The sequence below is a fragment of the Halictus rubicundus genome, chromosome 1, assembly GCF_050948215.1.
Source record: "Halictus rubicundus isolate RS-2024b chromosome 1, iyHalRubi1_principal, whole genome shotgun sequence".
NCBI classification, from domain to species: Eukaryota; Metazoa; Arthropoda; class Insecta; order Hymenoptera; family Halictidae; genus Halictus; species Halictus rubicundus.
In genome coordinates, this window is record NC_135149.1 from 1,841,249 (window position 1) to 1,862,912 (window position 21,664).

At 45.4% G+C, this 21,664-nt stretch overlaps 1 protein-coding gene across 1 annotated transcript in view; it reads left to right on the top strand.

Annotated features, from left to right (window-relative positions):
* Positions 1-21,165, top strand: part of LOC143360338 (uncharacterized) — a 37,893-nt gene extending 16,728 nt beyond the window's left edge. The window contains exon 2 of the mRNA XM_076799483.1: positions 19,941-21,165. Coding sequence (XP_076655598.1) covers positions 19,975-21,165 — 1,191 coding nt within the window. The 5' untranslated portion in view covers positions 19,941-19,974. The remainder of the gene's footprint in view (positions 1-19,940) is intronic.
* Positions 21,166-21,664: the final 499 nt, after the last annotated feature.

Below are 21,664 nucleotides of genomic sequence, written 5' to 3' on the forward strand. Positions count from 1 at the left end.
GCCGGGGCCCACGGGGAACGAACAGTTCGCGATCACGTGTGTGGGTGAGACGCGTGTGCTCGAGCGTGCGTGTGCATCCGCAATTACGCGCAAGACGGCGTACGCGAAGGATAATTAATGCAAACGAGGGGCCCCGGTAGCGGGCGGGGGAGAAATTTCGGTTCGAAAGCTGCTGCCTGCTCGAGCCTCGGGAAGGTGAGAAGTAGGAATGCCCCGGCACACACCGGGAAAAAGAAATATATTTACGGGCCGGCGCACGGGCTCATAATGCTCGCCCCTCGAGATAAGCGAATTATTCGCGGACAAGTTGCTACGGGCGTGTAACCGGCCGATATCGATCTGCCGATGGTCGTAACAGAAAAATATCCGACGTCGAGCCCGGTCGAGCTACTCTCGTGATTCTCTATCTGGGAAACGAAGGGCGACCCGCTTCCATCTGTTAAACAGGCCCTACCGGGACCTTTGTCTCCCACGTTCCTCCCGAAAACGCTGACTTACGACACCACCTGCCTTCGTGGACAGTTCGATCAGTTACTTTTCCACATCCATGTCAATAGATGCCAAATTTTCTGCGACGTTCTGTGACGTTGTACAGTAAAGACTTGATCTAAGCCCAATCCTTCGGTTTGTGCTGTGACATAGATCGTGCAGGACTATTATTTTCTTGTGACCGCATCGACCGCGCCGAACATAGAAGGGGACAGCATTTGTAAACACGGACTGGACGTACGAAAGCGCACTACATACGTGTCATTTAAGTCAGAAAAATACCATAAATAAGTTAGGTCCCGTATAAAAGTAATGAAAAATGTACAAGTATTGTAATTGGATTAGTAAAGGTTCACACCGATATACCCGACCCGGTATCAGATTACGCGGTATGTTTACACTACTCGGCGACCGAGGCAGCTCGAGCTTCTTGGTCCCTCGCGAGGGTCCCCAGTGGAGGGGATAGGCGAATTAACTAAGATCGTGTAGCTCCGTTCGGCTTAGATCAAGACTTTACTGTACTTCGCCATTTCAATACATATTTGCTTGCTTCGAGTGTAAATGAATTTCCTTAATTGTTCCAGTGGACAACCATCTTAGCACATTGCCCACCGGCGATTATTTCATAACTTTTCAAAAGCCCATGCCTGAACAGTTTTTAGTGGATCCTTCAACAGAAACAACAGTTTCACTTGTGAACCAACAAGTCACTTCTAGTAACGTCACCTAAGAATTTCGTTTTAGATTGGAATGTAAAAGAATATTTCTAAGCTTCCTGTTGGTACAACTACTGAAAATCCTGTTGTTCGGATCCTGGTCGGTATATAAGTATATTTTAGATGTTCAATGTTTCGTCTTCAAAAAGAGCAGCAGGGTTCGCATGTCTCTAAATGAGTTCAGCATAGTAAATTCACAAGTCGTATGAACTTTTTCCCTCTGTCATTTGAAATGAACGACCGAATCTTTACGAGGGATCTTGCAATCCTTTGTTTCAGGGTTGCTCTCAATACTTGAAAACAACTGATAGTCGCCATAAAAGGAGAATAAAGAGAAATTGCATGCCGTACGCCCCCTTGTTAGCCGAAATTTATTAGCGTACGTAACTTCCTCTCCACTGTAAATAATACTTTTAATATCATTGTTGTTATTTACTTTTAATTACTAACAAAAACAAAATGTCCGAAAAATAGGGCACCTTATTACAATATTTTACAACCTCATCCAGAAAAAGAGTGAAAATGCAAAGACGAAAATTGTATCTAGATCATTACGCAAAATAAAAATGTTCTGCATCAATTGGAAGGCGCAGGAGCTAAGTAGAGAATTTGTTCGTCGCTTGACTCATTTCAATAGATTGAGAATAATATATAGCTTGTTCTGGATTTATTTAATCTTTTTACTATTTCAAAATAAACTCATAAAATGGGTACTGTGTCCGATAATTCGACAGGGTTAAAATTAACCAGCAGGGTTTTTCTAGGGTCTGCGACATATGTCAGTTGATTTTCGATTTTGGCCCAGGGGTGAAGGGGAAGCCGCAAATATTTGCCAGATAGATCGTATCAGGTTTTGGAAAATAGGTTTCTGCGGTGTCACAAAACAAATATTGCGACCGGGGCGAATTTTCTCGAAGATTAAGCCACGACGGCTGGCAGAGCGTTCTTACACTGTCTCCTTGGTATTGGCCAACAAGTAGCTTTCACTTGGTGGAGCCCCCCATGTCACCGTCCCCGTTTAACGGCAACGAGAACTCGGAAGTCTCCGGGGAGAGTTTGCCGACTAAAACCAACCCCTGCCGACGATTTGAGGGGTTGCGCCACAATACAAGCAATAACACGTACCGCCTCTCTTGCCACCCCGTACTTTCCCCCAAACCCCCTTCTACGCCCCTATTCCTCGTCTCACCCCCTGGTCGACCCGTTGCACGCACCCTCTCTTACCTTAATCGACGAAGGATGATTTGGTCTTAAATAAACTTCTCACCTCCATCGACGGCGACCGCATCCCCCCCGCCCCTACGTCGTTTATCACATAAATCGTCGAGTGGTCACTTTGATTACGGTCTCATCCCCCCCTTGCGTTTTCTTTATTTGCTTCTTCGCCGACTTCTCAACCAACCCTGCGACGAATTTTTGAATTGAATTCGATTCCGGAGGAAAGAGCATTGCTCGAGGACCTGCTTTATTACCACCAACGATCATTATGGCGATGGTAGGGGGGATCTGAGTTTAGGGGATGAAAAGAGGATGGCACGTTTTATTAGGAAGCATTCTTCAGTTTTTGGTGGTAGCACGTTTTGTTGGAAAGAAACTGGTTTTCTTTGTCTGTTAGAGAGCTGTTAAAGATGATTAATATTTTTGTAGTACTTGGAGATGTTTAGAGTGGTACCAACAGGTTAAGGATTATTGTTTATGCTATTAGAAAGATGGTATAATAAAAATCGTTCCCCAAATGTTTCAGTCATAACAAGATAATCGACTGGAGAGTGGTAGATCCATTATTATTTGTATTACACAAATTATCCTGCTGTTTATAATTGTAGAACCCCTCGTTTAGGGTTCAAGAGCCTTACATTTAATTTTTCGACCCCTGTCTTCACTACCCCTATAGCGGAGAACGTATCAATTAAGTACGTATCTTTGTAAAGTACCGAATTTAATTCGGAAACAAATGAATATTTTATGAATTCTAGTAAAATGATTTTCTATGAATCTTGAAAAAGCTTGATCAGCATCGATCCGATTCTCCACACAGTAAAAATTTGTAGAGATGAAGAAATTATACTGATCTCAAGCTGTATAAATTCTCCTAGCTATTAAATTACACCACTTGAAAAATATATCATATATACTAAATAATAAATACATATATACATTACTTTCAGTCTACATGAATTTTCCAAGAATTATCTCCTATAAATTTTGAAGAAATGTTGATCGACTAAATTTTCGATCAACCATCATTCAGCCCGTTCGTAGCCGCGTTGATGGGTTTCAGAAGGTAACAAGATCGATCTCGAGCCACACGGTGCTCACCTCCGTGGCCAAGAAAGGCCGAAACGGAACAAAAAGATCGATCGTAAGACGAGCGTACGCGGTGCGAGGCGAGACGGTATTATTCATCATCGAGCGGAAACGCTTGGAAAGGTAGAGCCGACATCCGGCCACGTGTCCCCTACCAAGATGGACCAATAAGATCCGCGATACGACGGAACCGGACCAATCTAGAGACTGATCGAGGAGAAGGTCCAGTAAGAGCGTTGGCACGCGCCCGGGACCGGCGAATTATTCAAATGGAATTCACGAAACGAGCCAGCTGCAGGCCCGGGGGCCCGGATCAAAAATTGGGGGAGTCGGTCGAATGAACGACACTTTTTCTTGTCGCACGCCTCTTGTTCATTTGATTCCCTTCCGTTGCTGCCCGACCCATTATTCGACTGGATTTCTGGCTAGACCAGGGAGTCAAACGACCTACCCTTTTCCTGGTTGATTGTTTTATCCGGCGATTAATTTCACACAACCCTTAGGAGAAACTTATTAAAATAATCTACTGAAAATATTCGGTATCGTCCGAAACACAATAATAATACAACGTGAATATGTGTATGAAAATTATTCAGAAAAGAATTAATGGTAGCTCTTGTTAACACTTCAACTGGAGATCAATTTTTGTTATTATGGAAAATCGATTTTAGGCTTTTAAAATGATGTGTTTGTAATTTGAAACAATGGAAACATTAGAACGTTAATAAAACCACCAAGGAGAGAAATAAATTGCAATTTTGTTCCCAGGTCCTGCAATTAATGCAAACACAATTTTTATTTTGCATAAAGACACGCAGTCTAGTGATGAGCTTCAGCTCTGTGGTTTTGGTATACAATGACACAGTTTGATGTGGAATTTCTCGGATTTCTAATTATTCTTCGACATTAGCAGAGCGACTGTCTCGTTGTAAGCTCGCCAAGGCCCCCGGCAGCGAGGCTAGAACAAGGCACACGGTCTGAAGGTTGCGATCATTGATCCTAGTCCGTCCCCTCCTCAAGGGTTAAGTGTCTACCGATTCCGACGGGTTAAAGTGTTGGAAAGAACTAGTCGGACGGCTGCCATCTGCCACCCCCAACCCCCGGAGGGTTCCTATAGGAGCTCAGAATTCTCGCGAGTGGCTTGGACGGCTCAATGCCTTTAACCGTCTCTTGGCCACCCTCTAGAAACCACCCCCACTCGCTCTCTATCTTCGTCTCGTCTTTATTCTACCGCGAACCATTGCGCGAGGCTTTTCATACAAGATTATATAGTATATTACGCATTAAATGTCGCAATTCGCTTTCTGCCCCTCCGAGGCCTCTCGGGTTCGTTCTCTTCCTACGTCGTTCAAACACCGAACCAAGGGGGTGGTGGAGAGCAGCCCCTCGTGGAAAACGGTTTACTCAGAAAAATTGGAAAAGACACACAGCATCGAACGGTCCGCTGTATTTACTCGCGGAACGATCTTTGGCTTTTCGACTACCGAGGAAATGAAAAGTGCCTTGCACGCGTCACTGCCGAAGCTGAAATCAATCTGTCGGGGGTCTTTGAAACAAAGACCTGCTACGCGGTTTCCGTACAGCATTGTGAGAGCTTGGGTGGCTGTGTTAAGTGCTTATTACTTGGAAGTTTGTGACTGTTGTTCGGCCATTCCGTTTAATTAATTTTCAGACGAGCGATTCTTCAAGGTTAGGACTCTTTTAAAGTCTTATCTTTTTGGTGCGTGGCGAAAAGACTGATCCTCCTCCCCTTGCTGATCCTTATGCAATATAAATTGTCCGTATTAATTGTAAGAGGAATGAGCTAAATAAAATTGTCACTGTTCCCACAATAATTTCAACTAAACGATAATAATGCAGGACTCTCTTTAGGTGCTCCTTGTTCCGGTTGATGTCTTATCTTGTTTAGAGTACTTAATAGTTTCAACAAGATGAGAATACGAAGATAGACGTATCTTAAATTATTTTACTCATTTCTTTGTTTCGAATTGCACCTACTCACTTTCGCAATGAATTCATCAAATTCGTATCCCAGCGACGATCAATCGCGAACGTGCTTCATAAAATTTTTCAGAGACGATTTTCGGAGTAACGAGCGAAAAATAAAGGTTCTGTTTCTCGATTACGCTATCCGGGGGAGCAGCCGCCTCCTCCCACTCCTCGCGAACAATGCGCATTACAAAAGAAGTATTTCCCGAGGCACGGTGCGCGTCTGCGAGCGCCCTTACGCCGCTTCCGCTTGCGCTATTCAATCGCGATCACGATTCTCCTCTGGAATAATGGACCAAACTCGACACCGAGCCGGGGATACACGCTGCCAAGAGAAAGAGAGATGGATAGGGGTGGCACCGGAAGTCTTGCGTGCCATTTGCCTCGTACGACATACTTATCCACGTCTTCAAGAATCACCGGCCGGTGAATAAGGGATCTTGAAGCGGCGCGTGCCCGGCCGCCCCCTCCCCCGGATGCCGAAGACTATAGTCTGCCCACAAAATGATCCCGGTGTCGTGTTTTCTCTCGACGAGAAAAGAAACCGGCCTTTTCGAGACGCTGGATCGCGCGAAAACCTTTCAGAACGACGACTTCTGGCTCGATTGTGCGATCAACCCCTACGATCTCGTTTCGATTTTTTGGTCTAGAACGTACTGCTCAATTTTCTTAGCTCTCCAGATTTTTCATTGAAATTGTTGCATTTGGCTTGGCGTACGAAAGATACACGAACGGGGGAACCTTGTGTAAATAGTCTTTTTATCAAGAAGTTTTTTTTTGAAAAATGTAATCACTAGATTGGTTTAAAATTTGAGGTATCATTTATTAACGTTATAATGTAAACAAAAATATTTTTTATAAATTTTAATAGTTAACATCAATGGTGCAATGGCGGCTTGAAAATGGCATCCTGGAAATGCGCCGTGCAGCGTACAGTCCACAAAAATGATCTGAAACAAAAAAATCAAAATCGAATCGTTAGTTCATGCAAATACGCACAACATTACATTCTTCTTTTATTAAAATTTACAAAATTGCAAAAATGGCGAAGTTTCGAAAAAAAAACTGATTTTCTGTTCATAACCATGTTTTAGGGCAATAAAATATTAAAAAATCAGAGCTCGTTATGCTGTGGCGAATGATTTATGGAATACATATACCAAGTTTCATAAAGATCGAGTAATCAGTTTTTGAGCTACGTTGCACGGCGTGCGAAGTTTTGCGTTTCGAGAAAAATGCGTTGAATGTTTGAGTAACAGAGATATCGTGAAAAAAATCTTAATTTATTTTAACTTACCTTATCGGTCTTTTGCTAATTTGCGATTCCAGAAGATGTTCTTCTTCCTCAAAAAGTTGTACTTCAGCCGTTTTTTCTTCTTTTCGAGAAGCAAAGCGAGAGCCCGACTACCTGAGCCGCTCCGCCCAATTCAACCGTTCACTTTATTTTGAAAATAACGTACAAGAACATCTCTTTCTAACATTTTTTATCGTATTCCTGAGGAAATTTCGTATCGATGTAAACAAAAAAACAAAAAAAATATTCACAAAAATTTCGTTTTACACAAGGTTTCCCCCTTAAATATTGGCCACAAAAGAATAGATTCTGCCCTAGAAGACAGGAATAGTGCGACTAATTATTATGCGACAAGGAGTCGAGAAATGAAAGAACGACTATTTTTTAGGGGTTTCACACCGTACGACAGGATAGAAATCCCGCGAGCGATTACAAATCGTGCGCAAAAATTGTGTCCGGCTCGGAATAGGAAAAGTTGATGGGACGGAGAGCAATAAGCCAATATCGAGACGCGATCGACATCAACGTCGACTGTGCAGGATTGCGGGAAGTTGCTGGAGAGCGACGGGAGTTGGTTCTCCTGTTCGGAAGGGGTCGAAGAGAATCGAGGGACGAGTGATTGAGACGCGCCGTAAGACAGGTTGAATCGAAGCTACTCCAATCTCGGTGAGTCTCGGGTAATCGATTCCAGTAGCGAAGGAAGGAAGGAAGGAAGGAAGGAAGGAAGGAAGGAAGGAAAGCCGAGGTTGTTCGGAGGGGCACCGAAATCCCGTTCCGTTCCTAACCGAGCCGGCGAGCGTGTGTTGTTGGCGGATTTGACGTGCTTATCAATGGATCACAAATGTAATAGGCTGCACGCACCCCAAATCGACCACATAACTGATATCTGATAAGGAACCAATAGCCGTGACGGGATTTGCGTGCGACTATTCATGCCTACATCAGACCACCGTGTGGTTCGTGCCGTCGGAAAATCTATTTCGAGAAACACGGGACCGGCGAACTTCGCTCGTGAAACAATATCCAATGGGAATGCAAGAAATGTATCACCGTCTGTGAAGTTTATCGCGTCTCGAGCCGCACGCCGAACTTCTGCCTTGCCGCGAAATATTCGCAAAAAGCGACAGAAACAGGGCATTCCTTTTTACATAGTATTAAAAGCGGTATAGAAATGATTTACGTGTCACAAGTTAGTCCCTCGGAACCTGGTACAGTGAATTCTCGATATATGTCAACAACACGAGTCTTGCCAGCGTCATATATCGTCCAGGAGACATACCCTAGCCGTTTATGTTTATGTTTACACTCCTCGACGTCCGAGGCGTCTCGAGCTTCCATAATTCCGCGACGTTTATCATCCAGGCCTTGGTGACAAGTATCGAGTAAACACTGTATTCCCTTTCACGTTGCGTTAAAAATTATTTAGACTTATTTTACACTGAATATAAATGTTTTAAGACACTGTAGGGTCTACATATTCAAACAAAGCGTCGAGGCGCTAGGGAATGCAATAATATTTAGAATTCGGGCCAGGGATGGGGGGGGGGGGGTTGAAGAAGCTCTCGCAGCCCTCGAAAGAAATCGTCGAGGAGCGGCCGTACAGAATCTCGAGGAGGCCGGACGATTATTACCTCAACCGAGCCGATAATAATTCGATTCCGGGCATTGTGCTTCGACGAAAATCCGATTCCCATCGAGAGCCGTCTCGACAAAACGGCCGCGAGACGCAAAACAGGCCTCTGTGGGGCGCGGGCTGAAAGGGCCCGCGAAGTGACAATGCCGGCGAGCATTGTTTTCCTGACTTTTATCCCGCTGATTATTCCGCCGGGGCCATTATGATCGTCGCCGGCGATCGTCATTATGTTTGACGAGGCCCCGGCGATCTCGAGTTACGCGGCCCATTGTCAGCGGGGCGGCGGCAACGACGCCGAAAATGCGAAATGAACGCGCACAGACGGCGAACCGTAGGCGCCCGCTGTGGCATCGGCCACGTGTGCAGTTTTCGATTTAATTTGCGGGTCCGTTTGTGTGGCTCCTTTCGTCGACGAAGCGGCCAGAGAGCTCCGCTGCAAGCGCAATTAACGCCGGGTAATTGATGTTAATCTTTGTCCACCCAGTTTGCGTCCCCGGGCTCCCGATGAAATTCCTCGAGGGCCGCTGAGAATCGATTAATTGCGTTAAGCACGTCCACCTTTGCAGTTTTGGCGGTTGTGTCCGGGTCTTTCGACACGGTATGTTTCACCGAGTTTGTTCAACAAGCTTGAATTTGCTTGCGAGAGACGCAGAAGTATGCAGATTCAGGTTGTCTTTGATAGTTAGGTTTAGGAGCACTAAAAATTAGTATTTTACATTGCTTTATAAAAATAAGAAGAACGTGTCTATCCAAGTTTTAATATACAGGGTCATCCGTTTTTAAACGGCCAAACGTCAACCAGCTGTAGAGGACCCCAAATGAAACAACTTTCACCCCTAACACTTTTTTTGATTCGGTCTTGATTTTTAGATAATTGCAAAAACCCGTCATTTTTTGCGTTCACTTAAGATTAAATATATTAGGACTGCAATTATGTATCTTGATGATTTTTCCTTTGTTTGGTTTAAAATAAATAGGGGCATCTTTTTTATTCAGTCAACTTTTTTGTATGACCATTGGATCTTGGTTTTTTTGACATGGGGCACGCCGTGGAGACTGAATGAAATAACTTCGAATCAAAAGAAGTGTTAGGGGTGAAAGTTGTTCCATTTGGGGTCCTCTTTAGCTGGTTGACGTTTGGCCGTTTAAAAACGGATGACCCTGTATACCTAAAGAAATAAATTTGTTGAGACACTCCACGTAGATGGATCTTCACAATCTCATTAATCGTAAATTCAAAATATTAGAACCCGTCGTTTTGACGGGTCCCGTAAACCTAGTGTTAAGGGGTGAACAGCTATAGTGATAGCATGACGATTTCTGTGTTGTTTTCTTTCTGGCTGTCAACCTTCTTCTTTGCATCACTCCTATTTTATTCTGATACTTCAATGCAAACAACTTCTATCGAAGGCCGAGAAATATTAACAATATCGGTAATTTGATTTTTAATTTCGTTTCGTTCGGTCCATAACTGTATTCGTGATGGTTAATAAACTACTTCATGTTTTGTTTCCGATCAGTAGAAAGACCGGAGCATGCTGCATAAAAAAATATATACCTTCTATAAATTTGGTTATTTTTCCGTAAAAAAAAATCACACATGTGCTTCAAATACCAATAAACATGCGTGCAAAATCCCAATGTACACGGTTCGATAGTTTTCTTGCAAAAAATCAGAATACCTCCTTATGCGTTGCTATTAAATGTCTAACATAGAGACACGAAGCTACGCATTTGGAGTAAGAAATAGCCTAACCGCTGAGCTCATTGAAACATGTATAAGACCAATCAAACATATTTCATTTTCAAATTAATCTTGAGGAGGGCTGACTACTAGGCGTGTACCGAAATAAGGCAGATTTACGCTAGAATCGCGTTGCCATAATGTTGAAGTGGAGGGTTATGTACGGGACGCAAGGTAATGTAATACGTCGAGAATTGCCTCGATCTCGAAACCAGCTTCGGAAAAATGGCGGGCGCGCCGGTTCCCAAGCGAAATATCGCACACGGATCTCGTTAAAAGCAAGGGTGTGTGTTCCCAGCGGAAGTCACCAGGGATCGGCTCAAGTTAAAGGCAGAGACGAAAAGGACGAATCGGTGATAACGAGGTGTTCCAGCCGGGGTCTCTCGACAGAGGCGACAGAGGCACACGGGGGTGAGGGTTGTAAAACCCCCCGTAGACTGCGCAGCTGTGAACCCCCCGCCAATTCTGCGCTCTCGACTCGGCGATACGTCGAGGCTCTGTACGTGAATTCGAGATGCATCGAGACCCAGCGGGACTCGTTGCCATTTTGGAAAGCCCACAGTATTCATACGGGTTCGCTGCGCCACGCACGTGGCCACCGATTTTCTTTTTCGCTCGTTTTTTTTTTAATTTTTTGTGCGAGCCTTGCACGCTTGCTCATACGCAGGGCTCGTTAAACTCGCTTCGTTTCCGCTCCAAACAATACGCCTATCGCTCCAATTGAGTCTCGCAACTTTGTTCGACAATCTTTCAACTTTTATGGTCCGTTCGTTTGAAAATGGAAGAACGATTTTTGGTGTCTTTGTTCTTCGGGCTTTGCTACTTTAATTATTCTTGACCTTTTGTGTGCCCTTATATTCTGAAACAATATTATTTTTCACACAACAAATAACTTGCAAAGAAATCTTTAATAATTCCTAATCACGTTCACACCAAACGATGCATATGAGTTTTTAGATTCATCACACTTCTGTCGTAAAATAAATGGCTAAAACATATGAATTATTTAAAAAGTGGTTAATCTAAGTGAGAAAATCACCTTGGCAAAGTAGAATAATCATAGTAATAATCCCATTTAAGCGAACTAATTATTTCTTGAAATCATTTCAAACTTACCTGGAAGGTGATCAGATAAAATGTTCCAGGAGCAAAGGGTTAAACAATTCGCAGATTCTATCAAACTCAAAATCCATTTAACCCATCCCCCTTCGAGAATATCTGTCCATCTCTCCATCCATTTTGGTATATAAAAAAAAATAAATAACAAGGAGCAAGTTTCCCGGCGAACTGCCTCCATTTCGTTCCGCAAATTTAGCCACAGAAAATCGCATCGGAATGAAACGTAAAACGAGACCGATTAGAAGGCCCGCGAGGGATTTCCTGCTGGGTTTATCAAATCCCCGAATGATTCAATTAATTTCCGCGGCGGGTATCCGTGCTCTCCGCGAGTGTAATTAGCGTAAAGCAATCTGATCGCCGTAACGCACGAAAAGCGAGCGAGCGCGAGCTAGGCGAGACATGTCGTTGAGCATACGGCAGAGAGAACATTGTTCCGGGGTGATGGAGTTAAAGTTCGTGCCGACCGGAAAGTTCCTTAAAATTAAGCCGTTTCCCCCGATCCGGACGATCCTAGAGAGAGAGAAAGAGAAAGAGAGAGGGGGGGGGGGGAGAGGGGCAAAGTAAACGGGCGCACAACTGAGCGACTTAATTCAGAATACACCGTGCGGAATACTCTCGGTGCCTACACCCCCGCGATTCGTGCGAGGCGACTCGCAATTTATTCCCTCTCTTTGCCTCTCGGTTCGCCACCATTCTCCAATTAACTATATACCACCCTCCCCGCGAGTCCTCGTAACGCGAAACGTCGAAATCGAGTCATGCTGCGCGTTTAAATCCTTGGAAAAATAGAAGCCCTGGATCGTTTTCATCCACGACCACGTTTAAATATCAAATTCCGGCGTCCGGCCTTTACGCACGGTCCCTTGGAACTGTACAAGGATAATGAATTCGGTTCGGCGGTTAATTCAACGATTTAACGCGTCTTAAACCGGATCTTAACGCTGCAATATTAAAACGTAACTACAGGAAGTAGAATTTTCTGAACAAAATACGATTCCACGTGGAACAATTAGTCGCACACGTTGCACTGACGCATTTCAAACCGAATTTGAGCAAAGACTGAACACCCAATGGGAGTACTGTTTTTCCCAGCACCACTGCTTCACAGTCACGTGACCGTGCACGGCGTCTATAAGTCGAAATTCGAAAAAATTTCGCTGAGAAAGCCGTGGAGGACGATTAATCCGGCTAATTTCGAATCGGCTTACCGACGAGAAGCGGTCGTTGGGTGAACGGGACAGGAAGGGGGCGGGTTTGTGGCCGAGTTATGGGACACAGGACAACCGAGGGGGTGTGCATTGTGCCTGCTGTCATCCTCAGTCGAGCTTTCGTTACCCCAAATGCTAATTATACGTCAACCGTTCACGCGCCGTATCACGAAGGGCCGCAAATGTCAGAGATGGAACAATGAGGGAGGTGAGTCTAATGGGCTCCTTCCATGCGGAAGACGTTCACCGGACCTCGAGGTGTCCTCGGAAAAATTATGGGGTGCCCGGCTGCCTTTGCACCCCGCTATCATCATTGGGAAATCGATCTTGATCCTTGTAATTGAGAGTGTCGACTGGCCGGCTGCATCTTTTGACTCATTACGACGATAAATTTCGATTCAGTTCAAAGCTTGAAGTCTCTACTTTCGCGTAAATGCAATAATTTTTTCCTGAGATTTCCCTGCGAGACGCAGTGGGTGGAAAACTAAAGACACGCCCCTTTTCGGAAACAATACAAATTGAAACGTTCCTGGCAGCATATTATAAAACTTTTTCGGGGAAGGGATGAAGTATAGATTTGAAGATTGAAGATTTTACAACTACATCTGGAAACTTGAGGAAAGATTTTTTCTAGCCATTTTACTGAGCTTTCAATGACAAACAATGATCCGGAAAAAGTTGTTTTAATGGATCAGGAAAAATTTGTCGAGCAGAAAATAGATTGTCGTGGCTTTTCAGGGGGTCGAAGAGAAATATTGGACTTTGATTCGAGAAGACCGGAGTCTTGGATCGTCCGGCGGAGAGCTGCAACTCTGTTTCTTTTCGGAGGAAACGGCCGGTGACACATTTCGACGGTATCACTTCGCCCGCGGAGCGATCGTAATAAAGTTAAGCGGCAGAATTCGTTCGGGCCGGCTTATTTTCTTATCGCCACTTAAGGGCAAAGAGCGATAGGCGTCTGACCTCATGAGCAGGTATATTCGCAGAAGGAGTCGGTGATTGATGCACACGGTACACGCGAAGCCCCTATCCGCCCACTCAGGGCTCTAGCTGTCTAACCCCACCCAATCCGGAATGTTCATATTGGGGAGTCACTGATTCGAATTATCGTTGCTTACCGTTTCGGGGTTAACCAGTGCTATCTTGATGAGCGTGTCAACCTGTACCTACAACGTTGCAACGAGACCCAACCACATTGATCCCGCCCTTGGCTAATCGAGGAAACGTTTCTCACCCTGCAACGATACGCCGGCATTTTTACAGGATGTCTTAGGGCTATCGCGATACTCGAAGGGGTAGATAGTACGGGGTTGAACTAGCCACAACAATATCTGTGATCGATCCTCGTTCGAGAAAGGCCGGCTTACAATTTAAACCTGGCTGCAATTTATTCTGATATGCAGATTGCACTCTTCGCGGCATGCCTTTTGTTTTTAGGTGGCAGGCGTTTTGTTACAGCTGTCGCCAGGGTGCTACATTTCTTCTTTTACAAATGGTGATTTTCTATAGAAACATCCCCTCTTTTTAGTCCTCAGATATTTTTATATAACCGCTTTGCTTGTTGTTCGCTTTCGAGACGCGATCGGACATCTGCTATTCCGCGAGGCTTTCGTTTTATATTTTTTTTTACAACTCATACCGTAATCTCGAAATTACCGCGGCAAGAGTCTCGAAGGTCGAACGTTATTAACTTTATGACCGTAACCGCCACGCCTGGCCTTCACGCCATTGTCATCCTCAAGGCCCGTGAGGATCCGAGACACGCGTTCGCACCCCCTTAGGCCATCTGGTTCAGACCAAACGCGTGTTTCACTATTTTGGAAATCTCGGGCCTCTCTAATTTAGAAGTACTCGGGAGTCCCGGATCCAAGGTCTGAACCCGATGGTCGTCCGTCTACTCGGTACAAAGGGCCACAAAAATTGCACTACCATGTGCAGGCCACTTGGGCCTCTTCGTCGCGTTGCACCAGGGTCCCGTTGTTCGAAAATTTCCACGATTGACCGGGGGGTAAGGATTTTCACCTTCACCGCGGAGAACTGTCCGGAAGATTCTCCTCCCTCAAGTGAATCAGCGAATGGGGATGATTCTCTCGAAAATTCGAACCCATCCCTTCGAAGAGTTTGACACCAACAAGGTGAAAGTTCTCATCAGAAGCTCGTACAACATACGTAGTAGTCGTTCGTAGACAACGTTCGTAGTTTCATCCGTAAGACTTTTTATCGATTCGTAGGGCGTACACAACCACCGCGCAATTAGTTCGGATCCAGTTACCCAATATTAACTTGGCGGGTAACAATTCGGCAACACGGATAACGCGACGCGTTCACAACGGTGAATCCGAGCCTTACAACCTCGGATGGATATACAGTCGAGATCCGCGGGTCGCATCGCAAACCACTTGTAACTATTCAAGTGGTACAATGACTTGTCTGTGATGCTTCGGTAACAACCCCTATCGTTCTCGACCCTCAAAAATGTTTCTAAATTTTTGAAAAAATACTTTCTTGCCAGTCATTGAATAATTTAGCTTCTGGAAGTATGTCATGTTAAATGCAACGATAGAAGTGCTGGAAAAATATTATAGAATGCGTGCGAGCACTTGAGAAAGTATTCATGGTTTCCAAACGTCACCAATGTTGTCCATAGCCGAAAAATCAGACAACTGGGAAGAAAGAGAGGACAATGTTTGGACTCGATGATTCCTTCGATGACAAGAAGGAGGTAGAGAAAACGAAAGGTCGATCGTTAGCGGATAGGAAAGAGGAGATAATTAATGGGCCGACAACGAGGCGGGTAAATTTGCAAAGCCATTTCAAGTTCCTTCGAGCTCCTTCAAGTTTCTTTGGCCGCCGCCCGTCTCATCGTCGCCTAACAGTTTACCGGCGTCGATTGGATTCTTCGGACCATTTGTAACCGCATCGGTAAACTTTGTACATTTAACGGCGAGCTCACCTGCCGCGACGGGGGTTGTTCGAGTGGGTCACGGGACCCGGGTTGCGTTTCACCCTTTTGTATCGATCACACGAGCTTCTGCCTCTCCTGAAAATCCGAAGCCGAACAACAAAACTAAAATACAACCTGAAACAAAAATTTACTGAAAAATTCCTCAAAAAATCTCTCCAAAAGAACGACAGAGAGAGAGAGAGAGAGAGAGAGAGAGAGAGAGAGAGAGAGAGAGAAAGAAATCCTGGGACCAATTCCAGGAAACAAAATGGTCCCGAAGTGGTCGTCGGCCATGCTCCAGCCGAGATTGGAGTAAATTGGCGGAATTGTCGGCGGCCACAAGGAGCGATACTGATTACCTCGGCCGCTCGTTAAGCACTGTAACAATACTAGCCCCCACCATGTCGCCAAAGACCATCCCCTCCCGTGTCAGTTCCGAGAGGGTGATAAAGCGAGCGCCCAATCGTTCGTCGTCCGTTCCCACCACCGACTCTCTCCTCTCTTTTCTCTCTCGACCGCTACGTGGCAGCGAGACGCGTTGATAAGGGAGTGGGAGGGAGAGGGAGGGAGAGAGAGAGAGAGAGCGACGTTTCCCTCTCTAGAGGGACCATAGAGAGGGAGAGAGCACGAGAGGTAGAGAGGGAAGTCAGAGTGACAGCAAAGAGCGCACAGGAAGGGAGGATCGGAAACAGAGAAAGAAAGAGACGTTTCACTGGCGAAAGGGAGGAAAAGCGGGGAGGGAAATGGGGGTTGAAAGTATCTCGCAAAGGGCGAGAAGGAGAGGGGGTGGAAAAGACTAGCAGAGGTTGGTAGCGGGAAAATAAAGTGCGAGAGGGAAAAGTGCAAACGCGAGACAGGAGAGAGCTGTCCATTAAGACGGGGAATAAGGGGTAGGCTATGAGAAAGACGTTGAAAAGGGACCGGTGAAGAAAAACACTCGGCTGAAGGCCTGGCGACGGGGGTGGAAATCGAAATGACGAAACGAGGGGCAGAGAGAGAGAGACAGAGAGAGATAGAAAGAGAAGGGGGGAGGGGGTAAGAGTGGGTGGGTGGGAGTCGAACTCTTGCGTTTCAGGCCGACACTCGAAGGCGCATAATCATCCTGTCCTTTTGTCGTTTATCGTCGACAGTTGCGCTGTTCCATGGCGATCAAGCCGACGTCTACGGCTTTTCTATAGGTCATAGGGGCGTTTCGGGGGTGCGCGAGGAGATCGTTTCCCTTCTCGAGTCTCGCTTCTCACACCGGGGTTGCTTTTCCGCTCCTTGTTCCCTGGTTATTAGGGCTGCCTTTGGCTGCGGGACAATCGACAGGCACCCGGTTATGGGCGGGGCTTCTGGCAGGACCACTGCCGTCATAATTCCACCCTGACGAGGGGTGCCGCGCTCACTGCGGATCGGGAACCGAGCGTTTTCACCATAAATCGACACCATGTCCCTCCGAAGGTGAGACTTTCCTCGTTTCCACCATAGCGTCTCGAACAACCGGTATACTCGTTTTCCATCGTCTTTTTTACATTCTTCGACAATTTTATTCTTGCTCAGAACAACTCTTACTGGTTTTGATTCATTCGTGCGAATTATCTATAATTGATCTACATTCAAGCTTTTGAAAGAGAATTTTTAGCAGAGACTACCTTTTGTTTCTTTTTTTTTCAACAATTCATCCCCATATTCTTCACAAACCACCCTTAGCCTCTTGCACTACAATTTATTCGACGGTTACAATAAACTAAAACTTCTTTGTCGTTCAGAATCTCTCGGAAGAAACACGAATACGCTATTTTCCATTCGTTAAAATAATTCAAAGGGAAAATACAATTTTATTTATAATTGATTCAATAACATACATATTTAGTAGATCCTGTTCGAAATCTTCATTGCGAGTCGGACTCCATGTTACAGTGCAAAGGGTTAATACTCTGACAGTCTCTCCAACCCCCGCGAAATTTGTACACATCCAGAACTGATATTTTTCACGACTTACTCTCAATAACAATAGAAATTGATTCTATTTAGGTTTTGGCACAAAAATGAATGTGTAATTGCGAAGGGTGATTGTAGTGTTTGATGATTCGTTGAAAGGGCTTCCCCGATCGATTTTTGTGTCATCGTGGAGCAGTCTCGGGAACCATGAACCAGAAACGAGTATCCGAGGCCAGCAGGAACGTCCTATCCAATTCCAGCCGTCATTCCAAGTCCAAACATAACGCCATTCTACAGGGCAAACATTTCTACTTTTCGACGGTGCAAACCTTCTGTGATACCTCGGGGAAGCTTGCTCTTCAACTGTGCTGACCATTTCGCGACTCATTCAACCCCCGCCATTCATCCCCCTTTTCCATGTTGCACATGCTTAATGGCTACCTGTATATTCATGCCGTTTTGCGCGCGAATCAACATTCAAATTGCGTGCGCATACGTAATTAGATTGAACAGTGGCCCCGGGGTCAAGATCATCCGTCGCAACAACGGGCTGCTGGGTAATTTATCATTCTTCGTCGACGATGACGGACGGGCTTAACTACCGTCGGATGGCTCGTCTAGAAAACCGTTTTGCATGTTCGAACTACTGCAAAGAGGAACCCGGGAGTCTTTATTTTAAACAAAAATAATAGCACACAATGTTCATTCGATTTGAACGTAATTCATTTTAAATTACTCTCCCGCGTTCTTTTAATTTCAGAGGATACGTGTGTTAAAATCGTAAATGTATTGCTTTTTCATTTTATCTCAACTCATTTTAATATCCGCTCTCAATTTATTTTGATTTTTTGATTTTGAGGAATGTTTATTTGGCGGATCGATTAATCCTCAAGTGATCTTCTATACACAACTGCAACTCAATTTTACATTTACGCTGAGGATTATTTAATATAAAATAATACATATTTTTGTTTGAAGATTTACATATTTCCATTTATAAACTTCATTGAAGTGACTGTTAAATGTATTAATCAAGTCGTTGCTCTTCTAACATTCAATTTAAAAATTCATTCAGCCCTAAACAACTAGCGTTTCATCAATATCATACGATCCTTCAATCCAAAAAAATTTAAATTCCAGAAGAGTTCAATTTAATAAAATTACTTTCAATTGGCATCTTCTTTTCCACGAATGCTCAGTTATGATTAATAATAAAACAACCAGCTATAATTAACCCGCAACGTTATTATTCGGACGTTCTTTTCTTCGTTAGAAAATAAGTTCAAATAAGCTGTCTGTAAGCGCCGTCGGACGGCCAAAGGATCCAAGATGGCGGTCGTTTAGGCTCATCCAGGAGATGAAGTGCGAAGTAGAGCATTCCCTCGTCGATGTTCGACGTTTGCCAGCCCCCATCGTTCGAAGCGACCCGTCCTCTTTTTCTATGTCAACACGAGGGCCAATTGAGTGGATATAATAGCCGGTACCACATGTTTCACTCGGATTCGCCGACATGTGGGTACCGTTCCCGTGTGTATGCGCTCGCTCTCCCACTAAAACATTAACAGAGTTCTGCGAAGGGAGGAACGCGCAGCGCACTAACGACGGTCCTCGAAGTCATCAAATTGATCGCCATGATTTGGGTGCTCCCCTATTATTCCGCCGCTAAAGCTTCGTGTACGCTTCGACAGTGCCAGGAATTCAATCATCGTCGGCGAAGACAATGTTCCCAAGCCTCTGAAACTATGTTTCTTAACGATTCGCCTACCGGATACCTCTTAAGCCTGCATTAGCAATTAACCCCAGTGAATTAAAAATAATTCTTAAATCTGATTGTTAGACTGCGAACCTTTCGGCAAAGTGAAACATGTTTGCACTGATTACAAGACACACGAGCCAAATAAAAATTATTTTCTTCCCTTAATTATTACACTGGTGTCCTTAAATATTTTTAATGTATCCACCAACACAAATGTCTCTCGGATGAGAAAAATTCGCGGACCTTCGTTGGGGGGGGGGGGGATCTGAAGTCAAAATGTGCCATGTTCATGTACAATTTTATCAATATCTTTTCAACCTTCATGTATTTTACAATTAAAGCTTGCTATACTGAAATAGTCAGTTATAAATCTGGACAAGTAATTCCCCGCGTGCCATTTGTGGAAGATGAGGCGCTCAAAGTGTTAAAGACAAGTAAGGCCTTTGCTTTCGACAGTAATTTTTCCGCCCGAAACAAGAACTAGATGTTCTTCGGAATTGAACGTCAACTGCCGTCGAAATGATCTCAAAACGCTCCAATTTCTTGACCAGCGCGCAAGGGTTAAAAAATTGACGTTTTTTAACAAAATCCTCGCCATATACGTAGGAGGCAAGCGTGACCAGAATCGTCGGAAATTAGCGTGACCGAGCAGTAAATGGGCGGCGTTAAACACCGAAGGGAGGGTTCGCGGCCATTCCCGTCGGCGCACACCCATGGGACCGAGCGGTGATCGACCATGAAAACAGACAGTCAGACAGAACAAGCAGGCAGGCAACATTTCAACATTTCAACTAACCTATTTAACGTTTCCATTGCAGGTTTACGATGTAACCGTGCTCGACCGGCAGCAGAATGGCGCCCGAGACACATACGAGCCTTCGGACGGAGCGGGTTTCCTCGCCGACGCCATTGAACTTCTCGATCGAGAAGATCATGGAGCCGGACAAGAAGTCTCCCGCGATCCCGTCGGCGTTCAAGAAGTACGTCCCGACGTACATGCAGTGCTATCCGTTCTTCTACTACCAATCGACTTATCCCCTGTTGAACGCGTTCCCGGCGCCGCCGGGAACGGCAGCGATGGTCCCGCAGAACTCTCTTCCTCTGACCGACGTGCAAGAAGCGATGTCCAGGGTGAAGCTGACGGCGGACTCTCGCGAGATCCAGAGGGTGAAGAAGAGCCCCAGCCCGAAGAACAGCAGCGCCCCGATGAACGGGAGCAGCAAGCAGAAGACGTTCACTTGTAAAGAGTGCGGGAAGGAGTTCAATGCGCAGTACAACCTGAACAGACACATGCCCGTTCACACCGGTGCACGGCCGTTTCTCTGCAAGGTATGCGGCAAGGCGTTCAGGCAGGCGAGCACGCTCTGCAGGCACAAGATCATCCACACGAAGGACAAGCCGCACAAGTGCAGCACCTGCGGCAAGGCGTTCAACAGGAGCTCGACGTTGAACACCCACCGACGCATACACTCGAACTTCAAGCCTTTCGTCTGCGAGGAGTGCGGCAAGGGGTTCCACCAGAAGGGCAACTACAAGAACCACAAGCTGACGCACGATCCCGTCAAGGAGTTCAAGTGCAACCAGTGCCCGAAAGCGTTCCACCAGGTCTACAATCTCAACTTCCACATGTACACGCACAACGACAAGAAACCGTACTACTGTCAGATTTGCGGGAAAGGCTTCTGCAGGAACTTCGACCTGAAGAAGCACATGAGGAAGCTGCACGAGACAGAGCCGCCGGTGCACAGCGGGTTGCCTAGCTCCGCGCAGAGTCACGGTCAGCAAGCGGGATACACGTCGGTGCATCATGGCCCCGGTGGACACTCTTTCGTGTCGCCGTTCCTGCTACCGCATCCTGCTAGCACATCCAACTATCACACGCAACCTGTTGTCGTTACGAAGGGGGACTACCCCATGATCAAAGACGATTCAGTGGCCCCGTACTCCTGGCCCACGCAGCTTCATCGAAGACATAGGACCAACGACGGTGCCATCGAGGGCAAGGACAATTACAGATCCGTCAAGTCCGAGATGGCCAGATAAACCTGCGATCTGGATCAATCGATCGAACCTTCTTTTTACCCCTGAACGCCTGGACTCTGGAGTCATATGTTTTTCATTTCTGATCTCTGGAACGCGAGGATTTTCCGTTGTCGTGTTTGTGGATCCTTCTGTCATCGATTAGAACGCGAGTCTCTATCAGATCGTTGGAGTCTTCGACATTTCAGGGACACAGTTACGATAGAGTTGAATGTGATATTGTGTTCGCTTTGCTGAAGATCCGCAAGCGATGTTTTACAGGGTTTCACTGTGAACATCCATGGTCTATGATTTTTTTCTAAAATGTTTAAAATGGACCTCAGACGACCGAGGGATGGATCGGATCTCATGTGCTCGTTGAAAACGGTTCTTTTCATATGGATTCATGTTTGAAGACTGGAGCGATAGATTTTATCAGTTGTAATTAATTCTCCAAGAGACTTCGATCGACAGCTGACCATCGATAGTCTAGAGACAGTCAGAATGTCGGAACGAAGATGAA